The sequence below is a fragment of the Xenopus tropicalis genome, chromosome 7 (genome assembly GCF_000004195.4).
Source record: "Xenopus tropicalis strain Nigerian chromosome 7, UCB_Xtro_10.0, whole genome shotgun sequence".
Taxonomy (NCBI): Eukaryota; Metazoa; Chordata; class Amphibia; order Anura; family Pipidae; genus Xenopus; species Xenopus tropicalis.
The window spans coordinates 50,728,476-50,744,249 of NC_030683.2; the positions used below are offsets into that span (position 1 = coordinate 50,728,476).

At 38.1% G+C, this 15,774-nt stretch overlaps 1 protein-coding gene across 1 annotated transcript; it reads left to right on the forward strand.

Annotated features, from left to right (window-relative positions):
- Nucleotides 1-665: 665 nt before the first annotated feature.
- On the forward strand, nt 666-15,233 carry prxl2a (peroxiredoxin like 2A). Its single transcript, NM_001097222.2, has 6 exons — nt 666-821; nt 9,395-9,571; nt 10,736-10,827; nt 12,060-12,200; nt 12,310-12,474; nt 13,983-15,233. Exons 2-6 carry the CDS (start codon nt 9,397-9,399, stop codon nt 14,091-14,093), a joined length of 684 nt encoding a protein of 227 aa, NP_001090691.1. The 5' UTR covers nt 666-821; nt 9,395-9,396; the 3' UTR covers nt 14,094-15,233.
- Nucleotides 15,234-15,774: the final 541 nt, after the last annotated feature.

Below are 15,774 nucleotides of genomic sequence, written 5' to 3' on the forward strand. Positions count from 1 at the left end.
CAAAATGGCTTCTGGGCCTATGTCCGGTCCAGGCTCAGTTGGGGCTCTGCCTAGGACACAGCATGCAGCCAAAAGAGGAAGACACTTCCTTGTGCAAGACACTATATAGTCTCCAAGGGGCGTGGTCAACCTGGGCTAAACCTATTGGGAATAGCTAAACAAATGTAACCTGAGTATAGAGGGCTCTGCCCTATAACAGTACAGATAAGAATAGATAGGGAAGTAAAGCCATAGGGAGCTTAACCCTATGGGTCCCTACATAATTGTTTAGGTCTCCCATCAACATAATGACCACAACACAGACATGGACGTTGGTGTGGGTAAAGAATTTTAAGTATTAGAGTATTAGAGTATTTTAAGTATTATTAAGAGATTTGCCAACCAAACACATTTATAAATGCCCTAGGTATTGTACCGCCCTCTGGTAAATATCGGTAACAACAGCAGAAAGGGTTTTCTTTTTAAGCCATTTAACATTTATCAAAGACGATACCAAGTTACAGACATAATGGAAAACAAAATCCGGTGGCTCTGCTCTATGTGATGAACTTTACCCTAATACACGCAGGATGGAAAACGTAATTGTCACTTTTGCTGCCTTTAGAAGGAATGCGCTTCCGGATCGATTGCCTCGATTTCGACGACAGACACGCCCCCTGAATCAGCTCAGCTGAATGTCCAATGTCTGTGTGTGCTTGGGGCAAGTTATTAGTGACGGGAATGACCTGCAGGTGTAAGTGAGTGCCGTAACTCTACCTTGTTACACTGCCTATTGGTTATGCTGCGCGATCGCCAGAAGTAGCCAGTGGAGCTCAATATTTGTAAGTATCGCATAGTAATGCTTCGGGTTAATAATGCAGCCTGCTAGTGTGTTGCAAAGTCTATTTCTACTCTAGTTACCGATAATAATTTGTGCTGGATAAGAAGAAGAAAGTATAGGGGCTTCATTTATACAGAATAAGTCGTCAGATTCAGAGAGACCATTATCGCTTCCTGCCACTTATAAATTCTATTTACTGCCTGTGATACTTCAGAGACCGGTTTGACACCAGCTGGAAACAACATGTAGCTTTCAAGCCTTATTCCATTTATTACTTTGCTTCAGTTTCTTTTGTTCCATTAAACTGCAGTATTGGGATCTGTGGCTGTCACAGCAGGTGTTGAGGATGAACTGGTTGTTGTCACCCCAAGGCAGTCTTAGGGGACTCAAGTCAGCTTTGTGACCTAAAACTTGGCAGAAAACCAGAGATACACTTGTAAAGGACAAGGAGAGGTAGAATAACTTTCTGGGTGGCAAGTTGTTAGGCATCACACCCACACTACTCTTTGGGTGCCCCAGTACCACCCTGGAAAGCACATTTCCCTTATAGAAATACTTTGCCCATTTCTGTACAGCACAAACCCGTAGGATGCTGGATTTCAGCGTTGACAAGAAAAGGTACAATAGGCCAATGCACTTTTGAAAGAACAACTTCCCATGGTCTGAAGTAAGCGACTAGAATCACTAGGGGGTGTGTAACAACTTGCCCCCCTTCTTCTGTTGTAGGATAGCACTTCACATTATTTAGTAGGATCAAAGAGACCCACCCTGAACAGTATGTGAACCCATATTCGGCACCCCACACAGGTAAAAGGGGATCTAAATACAAAAGATTAGTCATCAGTGCATTTACTAATGTTTAGAACAACTGAGTGCTCGGATTTCATTTGTTAGGTGAGTCCCCTGCTTCTGCCCTGTGTGAATCCCACTACCTGAACATCCACTGGCCACCTCTGTCTCCTCCTGTTCTTGTCCACTAATAGGTGTTTCTGTTTATTATGTGCATCTGTACTTAAGCATTCCGTACTCTGTTTCTTTAAAGAATCCTGGAGTTACAAACCCATGCACACACTTGCATACCCCGAGTAAAATCTGCACGTGTGCCAGTGACTGCTCCACACAGATGCAATTTCTCTGCATGATTTTTTTCCTTCCACTGGAGAAATTGCCTAATGTGATGCCAGATTAGTGTGAGTTAGTGACCTGCACTGTTTTACAGCTTCTTAAGTCAGTGTTGTGTGTTTTATCTTTCTTAGTTGAAGAATCTTTATAGCTATGGTTATAACTTATTGCTTATTACAAGTTTTTTTTGTTCAGGAATTTTACAGACAAAGTGTTTGTTATGCATTTGCATGTAAAAGATACTGTTATCTAGTGTTTGATAATATGGAGCCTTTTCCCTCCAGAATGTGAGACAGATCCTGTTAATGTCATTTGATCCAATTCACAGTACAGTACAGTCTGAGCACAAAACGCAACAAAATGTTCCAGAACTGATAAAATTTGTGGACAATAGTTCCAGATCTGATTTTTTTTCAATTATAATTTTTTAATTCTAATCTTGCAGTTTAACAAAATGTGCAAGGTCGCAGAATTACACAGCAGGAGAGGAAGTGGAGAATAGGAAATAGAATAAGGGATAAACAAGTAATCCCCTGTACTGATCCCACCTTTTAATCCCTGCATTGTTCACACCTCAGACTGTAAGCCCTACATTGTTCTCCTGTTCACACCTCAGGAGCAGTGCCAGCATTGTGTCATTGTATGTACTGCCTGTCCTATGCTGCCTGTGTGTATGACACACACAGGCAGCATAGGGCGGGCAGAGTATGGCACACACAGGCAGCATAGGGCAGGCAGAGGATGGCACACACAGGCAGCAAAGGGCAGGCAGAGTATGGCACACAGGCAGCAAAGGGCAGGGAGAGTATGGCACACACTGGCAGCATAGGGCAGGCAGAGTACTCTTCCTGTGTGTGCCATACGCTGCCTGCCCTATGCTGCCTGTGTGTGCCACACTCTACCTGCCCTTTGCTGCCTGTGTGTGCCATATTCTGGCTTCCCTATGCTGCCTGTGTGCATCATACTCCACCTGCCCTACCCTGCCTGTGTGTGCGCCATACTCTGTGTGCACTATGCTGCCTGTGTGCGCCATACTCTGTTTGCACTATGCTGCCTGTGGGAGGTGAAACTGGCAGGGGTTTGTTTTGGGAGTTTGCTAGCATTTGTAAATAGTCATTATATGGTCCCTAAGGTGTGTAATTATATGCTGGGGGTTGCTGTGCTATCCACAGGAGAAGAGGAGGCATATGGATTTAAGGGTGTGTCTTAATATGACATAATATAATTCTTTCACATACGAATGAGGGGTGATATTCCTGCAATGAGCACCAACCATTTGGGTTTTTCCTGCGCTGCCACCATTAGTGTGGGTATGGTCTTAAAAGCTCTTGTGATAACATGGGTGTGGCTTGAAGTGGGTGTGGGTATGGTTTAAAAAGGGGAGAGGTCAAAACAGGCTCCACCATGTAGGCCAGAAAAATTCCAGCCCTCGGTACCACAGAAGTTGGACAGCACTGTATTAGAACATACAGTACATAGCTTGGCACTTTGGTCCTTAAGTAGGTGATGTTGAAATGCAAGTTCTACCTTTTGTTTGTGTCAATAAAACCTGTCTAACTGCAAGGAAGGTGTAAACCCCAACTGAAGCAATTTCCAATTTTTCCTTAGTTATATTTAAGTAACCTTGTATTTCCTTACTTGCTAAATTCTGTTGCTCAATCTCATTGCATAGGTTTTATCCATATGATAAAGTGCATTTGTGTTTATTATAATATGGCTGTTTTGTGCCAATACTAAATACTTCCTAAAGTTTACTAAAACTTAGTAAATATTGGTAACGTGTTAAACCAGCCCACTGTGTACTTGCAGTACAGATACAGAGGACTACAGTGCCCCTGCAGTACTGTACATGGATAGAGACCACAGTGCCCCTGCAGTACTGTACATGGATAGAGACCACAGTGCCCCTGCAGTACTGTACATGGATAGAGACCACAGTGCCCCTGCAGTACTGTACATGGATAGAGACCACAGTGCCCCTGCAGTACTGTACATGGATAGAGACCACAGTGCCCCTGCAGTACTGTACATGGATAGAGACCACAGTGCCCCTGCAGTACTGTACATGGATAGAGACCACAGTGCCCCTGCAGTACTGTATATGGATAGAGTCCACCATATATTAGTACTACAGACAGAACACCATATTACAGCTGTACAGACACAGGTGGCACTGAATCCCTTACATATAGATGCAGGTGACTAGCCTTTTGACTTGGGACTGAATTGTCTGAGACTGTTTCCTGTTTACTGTCCCCTCTTAACAAATTGAGTTTGCCTACCTAGAGATTTAGTGATTGGCCTTTGATGTGGTACCCAGTGCATGAGTTCCTGGTTCAGTTACATATGGCAACTCCCTGTGACTCTGCACAAGTTGTTTTGGGGCGGATTTACCAAAGTGTGAAATTTGAGCTCACGCCAGTAAAATTCACCCACTTTCTATAAATTTCTATAGAGTGTTATCAATTAGTGAACTCTAACTTTCACACATTGGTAAATATGCTTCTAAAATCCCATAGGAATTAATAGAAAGTGGGTGAAGTTTTCTATGGTGAGCTCTATGGGGATTACAGTATTTGTTGCACCTGCCACAGACTTTTATGTCCATGTTCTGCTTTTTTTAAGGCATTTATACCGTTTATGCAGCACAGACTGTTAATAAGCAGGCCTGCAATTCAGTGCAAACGATAAGCTATGCAGCAGGCTCTAAATAAAAACAAATAAACAAAAAAACATATTTTGATAAAGGGGTAGAATGTCTTTGTGATCAGTGTGATTAGTTATTGGATAAGTCCTAGTTTGCAGTTTTGGAGGAGAATGCAATAAAGTGTTTAGAGTTTAATTCTAAATATATTGATACAAAGTATCAAGAATTTCTATGTGTGAGTATACATAGAACATCTTGGTTTTGCTAGTGCAGGAATCCGGAACTAAGAACAGACAGTCTGTATGGAAGGCTGATTTTTCCTCCAGTAAGTCACCCATGACCCGGATTCCAGTGGCAGCCTTCCCTGTGTGGTAAATCTTAATTCCTTTAATCTGTTCATATTTTAAATCCAGATCTACTATATTGGCACAACAACATCCACTGGATTAAGGTGCAGTAACTAGTGTTTACTCATATTTACATTTTGTTTTAAATAATTACAATTTCAATATCTTGCAAAGAGCTTTAGACATAATATCAGTATACTGTACTTGCATGCCAAAAGGCAAAATTGCCTTTTTGTATGTTAAATAAAACTTTTGCCAGTGCAGTCACAATCATTCTCTGTTTGTGGTAAATTTAAATAATAATAAAAAACAATTGCATATAAAATCAGGGCCATTTAAGAGAATAGGAATACATGTTTCTTGCACGTTACATACACATTTCCTGTGCAGAACATCATAAGTACAAAATTGTGTGTGTAAGTCAATATACTGTATAATTCAGTGGGAACAATAGAATTCGGAATGGCTCTCACTTCATTTGGAGACACTTTATTATTATTATTATTAACATTTATTTATAAAGCGCCAACATATTCCACAGCGCTGTACAATAAGTGGGTTTTATACATTGGAAATACAGAGTAACATATAAAGCAATCAATAACCGATAGAAGAGGTTGAGACACAAGGTGTGGGATTGGGCAAGACCAGAGTTGTGAGAGGTGTGGCACAGACACACTGAGCTCATGTTAAACTAAATTAGGGTAAGCTTCTCTAAATAAATGTGTTTTTAGAGATCACTCACCCTGTACTGCCCCACTTCAGTACATGTCAGTGCAAATAGGGTTGCAGCTTTTTTTGGGGAAAAAAATACTGGCCTTCCTATAGTTTAATCTTTCTTCCTTATTAATAATGTTGGCATCAATCATCAGTTTTACCAGCCAGACCAGTAAAATCCCAGGCAGGTTGCCTACCTGTTGCATGGATTCAGTGAGAAGATATCCAGACATATTAACCTCCCAGGAACCAAATCCAAGTGATATCTGGTCATGCACACAATATGTCCCAGCCGTGTTACCCATCTTGCAGTTCGATTTTAGTCTCCTTGTAATGTCTTGAATCAGAATCTGTACTATGTCACAGTTTAGAGATTACAGTACACACTTGTTTACTCAGCTTGTTATGCTGAATCTTTACATTAACCACAAAGAGCTTGCGATTGTATAGAGAACTTTTTACCCTTAAAAGTGAGTGGGGTAAAAAGAGAGTTACACCCAAAAAGCTTGTTTTTCCTGTAAGTGTGAATGTATTAGACCTACCATGTAAAAAAAAAATGTTCTCACTGCATTACGAAACAACCATTATTAAGCAAATATTTAGCAATTCATTTTTTCTTTTTCTTGCCTTAGGGCTTGGAAGCCTGACTCCTCTAAACTGGAATGATTAATCCTGAGTGCACAGGAAGAGCTTTGCATATGGGAGTCTTGTATGATATGAACATGGATGACCATGCACTATTTATTGAGAGTTTCTCCAAAAACCTTTCTAGTCCCGCCCATCTGTTCCACTTCTTGCTGCCTCATTTCCCAGGCTGTGCAGGGGTGCCAGGGGTACTCAGCACACTGCTCTGTAGGATAGGAACTAATCAGCAGCTAGGTGGACCTGATAGGGAACTGAAGTCTGTCTTTGCTTGTGTGAATGCAGGGCTGTTATTGGTCATCTCCCTACTACTGTTCTTCTTGTAGAGACCATTAGAACACTCCCACTAGTGATGTGCGGACCGTCCCGATACCGTCGGGTCGGGCAGGTTCGACCCCACCTCGGCACATCATTTGTGGGTCACTGGCGGGTTCAGGTTGAGCTCTTCCACTCTCCCTCCCTGTCCGTGACCTAACACTGCTGTCTTCCTCTTCTGGCTTGTTAATAGGAAGGGAGAGGGAGAAGCTGGGTCATTAGGGTTAGGGTTGGGAGCAGACAGGTTAGGGTTGGGTGCTGGTCAAGGTTTTCTCAACCCACACATCACTAACTCCCATCCATCATTTGAAACAAGGACAGGGTCCATAGCAGATATATGGGAAAGTCTCATAAAGGGGCTATTTTTAAAGATAATGATCAGTTTTAGCAAGGACAGAAACCAGCACCATATAGTATTGATTATTGTCTACAAGATTTGGGGGATTTTGAGTTATGCTGTAGGTTTTATGTTTTAGTTATCCAAATTGCTTTGTGAAAATATTTGATCCATTTACTTCTTTAGGGTTAGAAGCTTGGCAAAACTATAGCAAATAATTAGAAAAGAAAAACTGTGAACTAATTTTTCTGCTAAGTGTACAAATCAGTTTAACATGTCTTGTAGGCTTTGTTCATAAAGTGAGTGAATCACTTGCACAAGTCTGATCAGAACGCTCAAACATGATTCATGTTTCTAGCCTACTTGATTTTCTTTTCACTACACCTTAACCCGGTGTCTCTAAATGAACACCACATAGTATTCCGCATCGGTTCTGAGCGGCTCCATTTTAATTAAATCCTTTCCGGATACGTTATTGGTGGCTGATGGGGGAAAGATAAGAGTTCACCACTGAACTGAATACACTTTATTTCCATGTGGTACAAAAAACTTTAGCTGGGTGATTATCTAGTGGCTTTCATCTCTTTAAAACAAGATATACAAATTTAGAAAACAGGCAACATTGTTCCAACAGCAAGCCATTTCTCTTTGAATAGAATGCAACAAAATGAAAAACAGCTGTGTAGAGGTAGTACAGTGATTATTTTAAACCTCAGGTAAAATGACCTCCGTTTATTCTTTTTAGCACTTACAGGTGCCTTTTTTTTTTTTTCTCTCTAGTATCCTTAAAGGGACCCATGAGTATGGAATCATGTAGATTAAATAACCCTGAGGGTAGTGGTGTTGGCCACCCAAAACAGCAGCAGTAAAAACAGATACTTATAAGGACCTTTGGGCCCACTGTGAGTAATCTTTGGAGGACAGTGTGCTACCACCTTAAGGTCCAAATATTTTTCAGTTTTTTTTTTTTTTTGCTGTCATTTTCCATTCATTGTTGTGGTGAGAGTTGCTCTTTAACAAACCATTTTAAGGTCACAATGTTTTTTTTTTTTGTTTGTGTGTAAGCTTTTATGTTGTAAGATGGCTGGATGTAAATAGTTTTGTAAATAGTTTTAGTTTAGGTTTCAGGAACCAAGGTTCATAGATTTGTTATAAGAGTTTTTTCTCTGTCCATTTTTCAAGGATAAAGCAAAAGGTTGCAGTGTAACCTTTTGTAGTTCTCTGAGAATTTCACCTTGGGCATTTTTTAGCCTTTACCTATGGAATTTGAACATACAGTTATTCTAACCTTCAAATAATCCAACTACTTTTGTCTAATTTGCTCTTATTGGTACAAGAAGGATTTGCTGTACACTGCTTGCCTTTCAATATTTTAAGTTAATTAGCACGCTGCCTGTCAAGGGAGCTTAATGCTTGCAAGATCTGTTTTTTCTTTTGTGCATTCTCTCCTTCATAGCCACTTAATAAAGGAACCTGATATCAAGGTAGAATAAATATGAAAAAAAAAACAAATGTGAAGGATGGACAGAGTTCTGTATGGGCTTCCGTAAAATCCAAACTCTAAAATCTACTAAACAGAATGGAACTGCACCACAAATCTTTTGCATATTGTACTTTGTGGTCCCAAATTACTTCACTAGGATTCAATACCATTGGATTTTTTGTAACAGCTACATAATTACACCTCCCCTGTGCCAGCAGGGGTTTATATTTAGTTTTTACTCTGTATCTGGTTGACCATTTGACATGATTTAGGGCAGTGATAAATGAGGGGTAGTTTGACAGCCACTTGTAGTGGTAGTCAAAAAGGCTTGCTTTCCAGAGCTAAGTAAAAATTAATGCAATTAATCCTATTTATTTAATTAATTATTGAAAGAAATAAGGTTTCCAACAGTGTAAGAACTGGGGATAAGTAGATTAGAGTAGATACTTGCCTAGGGTGTTTGTTAAGTGATCATGGAAATCACTCCTTAACATATAAAAAAAAATGTCACAGAGATGTCGCATTTAACATGTACATATTTACACAAAATGCCCAGCTCCCAAAGGGTTAAGTGCAAATGTTGGTATCACCGATCTGGTATGTGGCGTTTCTATAAACAGGAGTAGGCATTGATTACAGCATATAATAATGTGACTGCTAACATCGTTTGTTAACAAATACTCATGTGAAATACATTGTCGGATTAAGAAATTTTAGCATTTTTTTCAAGAAATAAGCATAAGTTCATTGTGTTTATTCACAAAAGCTTGTTTACTCAGCAGTTTATAAGGATTACAGGGGATCGAATTCCTTTATAAACCTATATTGTTTATGGAGTGATTTGGTGTTAGGTTGTACATTACATATGGACATACTTTTCGGGTACTTGAGTAATATTCAGCAGCTGTCAGGAGCTATATTTACATTAATAGGCTTTGCTAATTGTTCTGTTCATTTGTTTCAGTGATGTTTGACCTGAGTGATCAATTAATCGCTATGGGATTATGGTCCATCAGCATTGGAGCCTTTGGAGCAGCAGTGGCTGGAATCCTGCTTGCCAACACAGACCTGTTTCTCACACAAACTGAAGAAGCCACCCTAGACTACTTAGAAGAGACAGAATTAAAGGCTATTGGAGATGGTAAAGGAATATGATGAACCTATTAATAATGGTAGTGTTGGAATGTGCAATAATCACTGAATCACGAGCAATGTAGCTAACGGTATGGGTCCAGACAATTATTCTTGAGATTGGTCACTTCTGTTTTCCCTGAGAAGTGCCTCCCCTCTTGAGTTTAGAAAAAGATAAAATGTTAACAGAATTTGGAGGGGTGGTGCAGAATATATACTATATAAATATAAATACAGGTATTGGACTCCTTATCCGGAAACCCATTATCCAGAACGTTCCGAATTACTGAAAGGCCGTCTTAAATTGGTTCAGTGACTTGCCAACACAGTACTTTATTTTCCAAGGAAGGCAACTTAAAAACCATACGAAATACACACAAAAAAGTTTTCACATTTAAAGGGATGGTCCACTTTTAATTAAACTTTTTGTATGTAATAGAATGGCCTTGTCAAGATAGAAATGCATCCAGCAGCTAGGTACACTAGATCTAATTATTGTAGTTTTTCTTTCTTTGACTCCATTCACCTTGTCTGCCCTTGCCCTAACCATTGCTTACTTTTGGCCAAGTTTTCTAAAATTTCTGTCTGCATTAAACTAATTTGAAGCTGATCAGGCCAGGGCAAACCAGATCAGTAATCTCTGGCCAGTATGTGAATGGGAAGAGATGTCCGTTAGACTTCAAGTAGTTTGGGTAATAGTGAATATAGTGGTTATTATAACATGATCTGTTTTCATAAATGTGGTTATTTGATATCTCGGGGGTCTAGGGAGCAGGGGCTCTTTAATTTGGTCATAAAATGAGTTTGACAATGTAAATAATGTGTTTGTTTTGAAATAAGATAGTAAACTTTGCAAATTATAATTTGACTAAATTGGAGAACAAGGAAACAAATTTGAATGAAGTTCAATTTTAATAATTTCAAGATTTTACCTTTGGGCAAAACATAAATCTCAAATATACCCTTATTTAAACTGTGTCAGGGGCCTCATTAATTAAAAAAAAAAAAATGGGGGGTGTTATTGTGGATAACAGACTTTGAAACTCTAGGAAGTGTCAGTAACCACCTGTATTATAAAACCTATTTCTTTATCATAGTTTTATTTTACAGATATGTATCTATAGCAGCCGGTATTAAATATATACCTGATTTAGTGTTATTTTCTCTTTTACAGAGCCAAAATCGTTTAAGGCAAAGGATTTGTGGGAAAAAAATGGTGCAGTGGTTATGGCAGTTCGTAGACCTGGATGTTTTTTATGCAGAGAGGTAAAACTGTGAATAAAGTTTATTCTATTATACATTTAAAAACTACTAAAACACTAAGGGGCATATTTATTATGCTGTGTAAAACTAATTCGCCGAAAAAACGGAGTAAAATAAATGGAAAAGATCGCCGTCTGAACACTGGATATTAAGCCGGATATTACGCCGTTATTTTCCAGAAGTTCCGGCGGAAGAAAAAAACGCCACAGCAAAGCCTGGCGATGTGCGGCGAATTTTCTCGACGTTTTTTACACAGCATAATAAATATGCCGCTTAGAACTTGCACAACTTTAATCAGTGATAATGAGGGATTTATGTTATATTTCTTACCCTGTTTTGTCATAATTACAGTGAGAATTGCTTTTCCTCTGCTTAAGTGTATGTCTTATTGTTACTTTTTAAACCAACACTTCAATCTTTTATATTTGATTAAAACTTGTCAACTTCTCCTTTGCTTATTGTGGCATTATTCTTGCTTCGGACACACAGTACGTATATGTGCCCAGAGCAAGAATAATAAGCTGGGTTTAGAGAATCAGAATTGATTACGCCAGGAAAAACACAGAAAGGCAAGGGGAGGCTAATCTCACTACTTCAAAAGTAGCTATGGTCATAAAAATTGCACCACTCCCCCTTCCACTAAACTGTATTCGCATCCTCCTCTGGATATGGTATAGAAATAAAGTAACAACTCTGAGTTGTTTTTGTCGAGAGGAAAGCACAGAATCAAAATTAAGAGGAATATATTCTGCAGGGCCTTTTATAGACCTAAATGTGCAGGCTATGAAAGTCAGCTGTCAGCTGGGCACATGGAGTATTAAAAAGTTATCTGGCCAAGAGTGCATTGGGACCTTAATCTAAAGAAGCTGGATTTGCCACCAGTGTCTACACTGGTCAACAATATGTTTAAAAGCCCATAACAATTAGCCAGCCAGGTACATTAGCAGATGATCTGAATATTGGAGATACACTACCCTGTTATATTAGCCGCCTCTGTAAAAAGGATCTCCGATGTCTTGATAGCTTGATAGGTTAAAGAGTAGTGGAGACTAAACACCACTGCCTATTTTTACATCCCTAATATAGGATATATATAAAGATTGTTGATCCAGACTCATTAGGTGGTGTGTTAATTCATGAATTTCAACCATTAAATTAAGTTAAGGCTAAAAGTGTCAGCAGGGCATTCACTTAATTGTATTTTAAAATATAATACCTCTCTATTTTAATTACAGGAAGCTTCAGATTTGTCTTCTCTTAAATCTCAACTTGACCAGCTAGGTGTTCCATTGTATGCTGTAGTAAAAGAGAATATTGGCAATGAAGTTGAACAGTTTCAACCCTACTTCAATGGCAAAATATTTCTTGATGAAAAGGTAACCTGACTATTTGTATAGCTAAAACATATTTCCATTTAGAGTTTAAGATTTAATGAGTATTAACATTTTTGTTTTTGCAGCTTTATCATTTTGTGTATTTTTTTAGGGAAAATTTTATGGTCCTCAAAAACGTAAGATGATGTTTTTGGGTTTGGTACGACTTGGTGTGTGGCAGAACTTTCGTCGTGCTTGGAAAGGAGGCTTTGAAGGAAATTTGGAAGGAGAAGGACTGATACTTGGAGGCATGTTTGTGATTGGATCTGGGAAACAGGTTAGCAAAGGCACATTAATATGGTGTCTTACTCTTTGCACCCATGTTTTGCACTTTGCACTCTGCCTCAGAGGGCATAAGTGGCTTTCAATCATGTGTTCAATTACTTAACATACTTTTCTCATCTATCTCTGCCTTTGTCCTTTAATAAAAGTTGTAATAGTTAATGTAAATAAAGAACAATATGTCTAGTTCAGTTGTATTATAATCTTATGAGATTTGCATGTAGTTGGCCATCTGGCCACTTTTATTCCAAGTTCCTATGCTTTTGCTGCTAGTAAATCATGTATTTTAACCCTTAAATTGAACATTATTCAGGTGTTTATGTAGGTGTAAAAGCCTAGTAACCCATAGAAGCATTTACTTGTCAGCTTTCAAGTTCAAGGCAATGTTTTATTATTACAGAGAAAAAGGAAATCCTTTTTAAAAATGTGAATTATTTGATTAAAATGAAGTCTATGGGAGATGGCCTTTCCGTAATTCGGAACTTTCTGGATAATGGGTTTCTGGATATAGGGTCCAATACCTTTATAATATGTGCATATAAGGCTTACACAGGCCTGACCTGCACATGTTGCAACTATTCGGCCAATGGGCTTAATTGATTGCATGCCATCCAAGAGGCCATACTCATGGATGGCTTTCTTTGTATTCTTCGATTTGTGTAAGGCAGCTGCTCAAATAATCGGAACAGCAGGAATTGGCAAAGAGCCATGATGGTCAATAATCCTTAATCCATTTGGATCAAAATTTGCTCCTCTTGCCTTTGAGGCTGAGCATTACCTAAAGATGTTTCTGTTTAGGTCAACATGTGAGTGAGTATAAATAATAAAAAGCTTAAGAGAAATAGTGGTGGTTTACTCATAAACAACCTATGAGTAATTTTATCATAAACCTAACAATGACATTTGTTTAGCTGCCATAATGTCATTATTTTTCCACGTTTAAAATGTGCGTACTCATGGAATCACTCAACCACTGTATTAGTATTTATGCATTATGTTCCTTGAAAAGCAAAAATGTTAGTCACTCTAAATAGAATTTCTTTACGCCACTATTTCTTGGTGATGACATCAAAGAACTGAAAAAATAGTTTACTATTTTTAGATGTTGTTTCTGAAGTTGATGTAAAGAAAAAGCCATACTACTATAAGGTTTTAGCAGCTCATTAGGCTGCAACTCTTTAGTCATCAAGGTGCAAGACAACCTTTGTTGACTGTCTCTAACTTTGTGTGCTAATATGAGTAACACAGGTTTATTAATGACAACATTGAACAAACATTAGCAACTGTTTCTACAATAATATGATTCAAGCTGGGTTTGGGCCCACCTGCTTTGTAGAGGATGTGCTACAAACATTTAGCCTAAGGCTTTACCTTTGTTGCTGGGTTTGGTAGAAGCAGAATTCAAAGAGAAAGTTGCATGCCATGCTGATTAATTATGCTCTGTATGGCCTTAATTGTTCATGATTCATGCTAAAATATGTCTTTCTATTTTACACATTACAGGGCATTCTTCTTGAGCACCGGGAGAAGGAATTTGGAGATAAAGCAAATCTGACTGCTGTCCTTGACGCTGCTAGAAAAATAAACAAACAGAGAGCACAAAATGACAATTAAATTTGCAGAACTGCTCTTAATAACTAAATCCTTAATTTAAGTAATACCAATATTGGCATTCAGAGCAACTGTGAGTCTCCCTGTGACATGAATTCTCTTTTCTTGAATTCTCCTAACATTAACTCTTGAATGCATGTTATTTATTTGCAGTGCCTTTGTTACTTGTATAATGTTTTAACTAGAAGTATTACCATGCCTTTGTTTTATGTTCTTGGGTGTTTACTTACAGGGATACAAAAATAATTGGATTCTGGATTTAAGCATAGTGTCTAGATGTTAATATTTTATAGCTTTTGATTGAAAATTAAATAAAGTATATATGTGGTGCTTCAAAATATGGAGAATGGTACTTTTCTGTAAACTCCATATTTCCTGCTCACAAGATCCTTGTTTACTTTGTTTAAATCATGATCAGTGTACTACAATTTCAGTCAAGACTTGGCCCATCCTGTACCTGATATCTGCCAGTGTATGGGAATCTTAACTCTGCTCTGTTTGTTTACTCAATATGTCCAGTTAAAAACTCAGTCATTAAATAAGACAAAAAATGAGCAAAATGTAACTTTGTACTTAGTCAAAATAAGACAAGCCATAGACATACTAGAGCTAAATCCCCTTGTAAATCTGCATTACCTCATTTAAAAAAAATTCCATACTGTGAATGACCAAATTAATGCTGGTAGGAGATTACAGCATAGATTATTAGTGAACCAACTAATGCTTTATCATAAGTGCATTTAGAATGTTAATTCAAAATGTTTGCCTATTTGCTGGGACTATTATTGCATATTTTTTCTATAATAGTTTTGTATTTTTGTTCTGTGTATGTGTGGTCCTTCTAGAAATCCAAGTGTTGTAACCAGGTTGATAAATAACCTTGTTTAGCTGGAAAATCTAAATGCATGGTTGTTATTGTTTGCCATTACAGAAGCTGTTCTATTTATAGCCTAGTTTTACAGCCTCTGGCAGGAAACTTTAGGCATGGAGACAGTGTTTTGCAGATTTACAGTCATTATGTTGTTAATATATACTGTATAACCTCGCTGATCTTTGTTAAAACACTGTGATTCATTGCTCAGGGACGCTTGCAAATCTGATTTTACCTGGCATGCAAAGACAATAAAGCTTCCTTCTACCCCATGCCTGACTTCTTGTGTTATCATTTTCTTTTGAATTTGATTTACACAATCACTTTATGCTCACAAATTGCGGATAATATTGGGGTAAAGGGGTAAGTGTTTATAGGTTACTTACATTGAATAGAATGTCATGTCCTCCAAACTGTATCTTACAAATGTCTGCACAGTTATTAGGCACCCCTCCTACAGTGATTGCAGGAATGGGATCCCTTATCAGGAAACATGTTATCCAGAAAGCTCATAATTTTAGGAAGGCCATCCCCCACAGAGTCCATTTTATGAAGTTAATTTGATTTTTTCTTTTAAATTATTTCCTTTTTCTCTGTAATAATACAACAATACCTTGTACTTGATTCTAACTAAGCTGCATGAATCCATTTTGGTGGTCCTGTTGGATTATTTAATATTTGATTTTTTTTTTTTTAATGTTTAAATTATTTTTTAGTAGGTTTGGGGATTGAAATTACAAAAGACCTCATCTTTGGAAAAACCCGGGTCCTAAGAATTCTGTATAATAGATCCCATACCCCACCATATTAATG

Bases quoted from the DNA above. Each gene is read 5' to 3' on its own strand.
- prxl2a (NM_001097222.2), top strand. From the start codon at position 9,397: ATGTTTGACCTGAGTGATCAATTAATCGCTATGGGATTATGGTCCATC. The intron at 10,828-12,059 runs GTAAAACTGTGA...TTTTAATTACAG, and splicing joins GATGTTTTTTATGCAGAGAG to GAAGCTTCAGATTTGTCTTC. The intron at 12,201-12,309 runs GTAACCTGACTA...GTATTTTTTTAG, and splicing joins AAATATTTCTTGATGAAAAG to GGAAAATTTTATGGTCCTCA.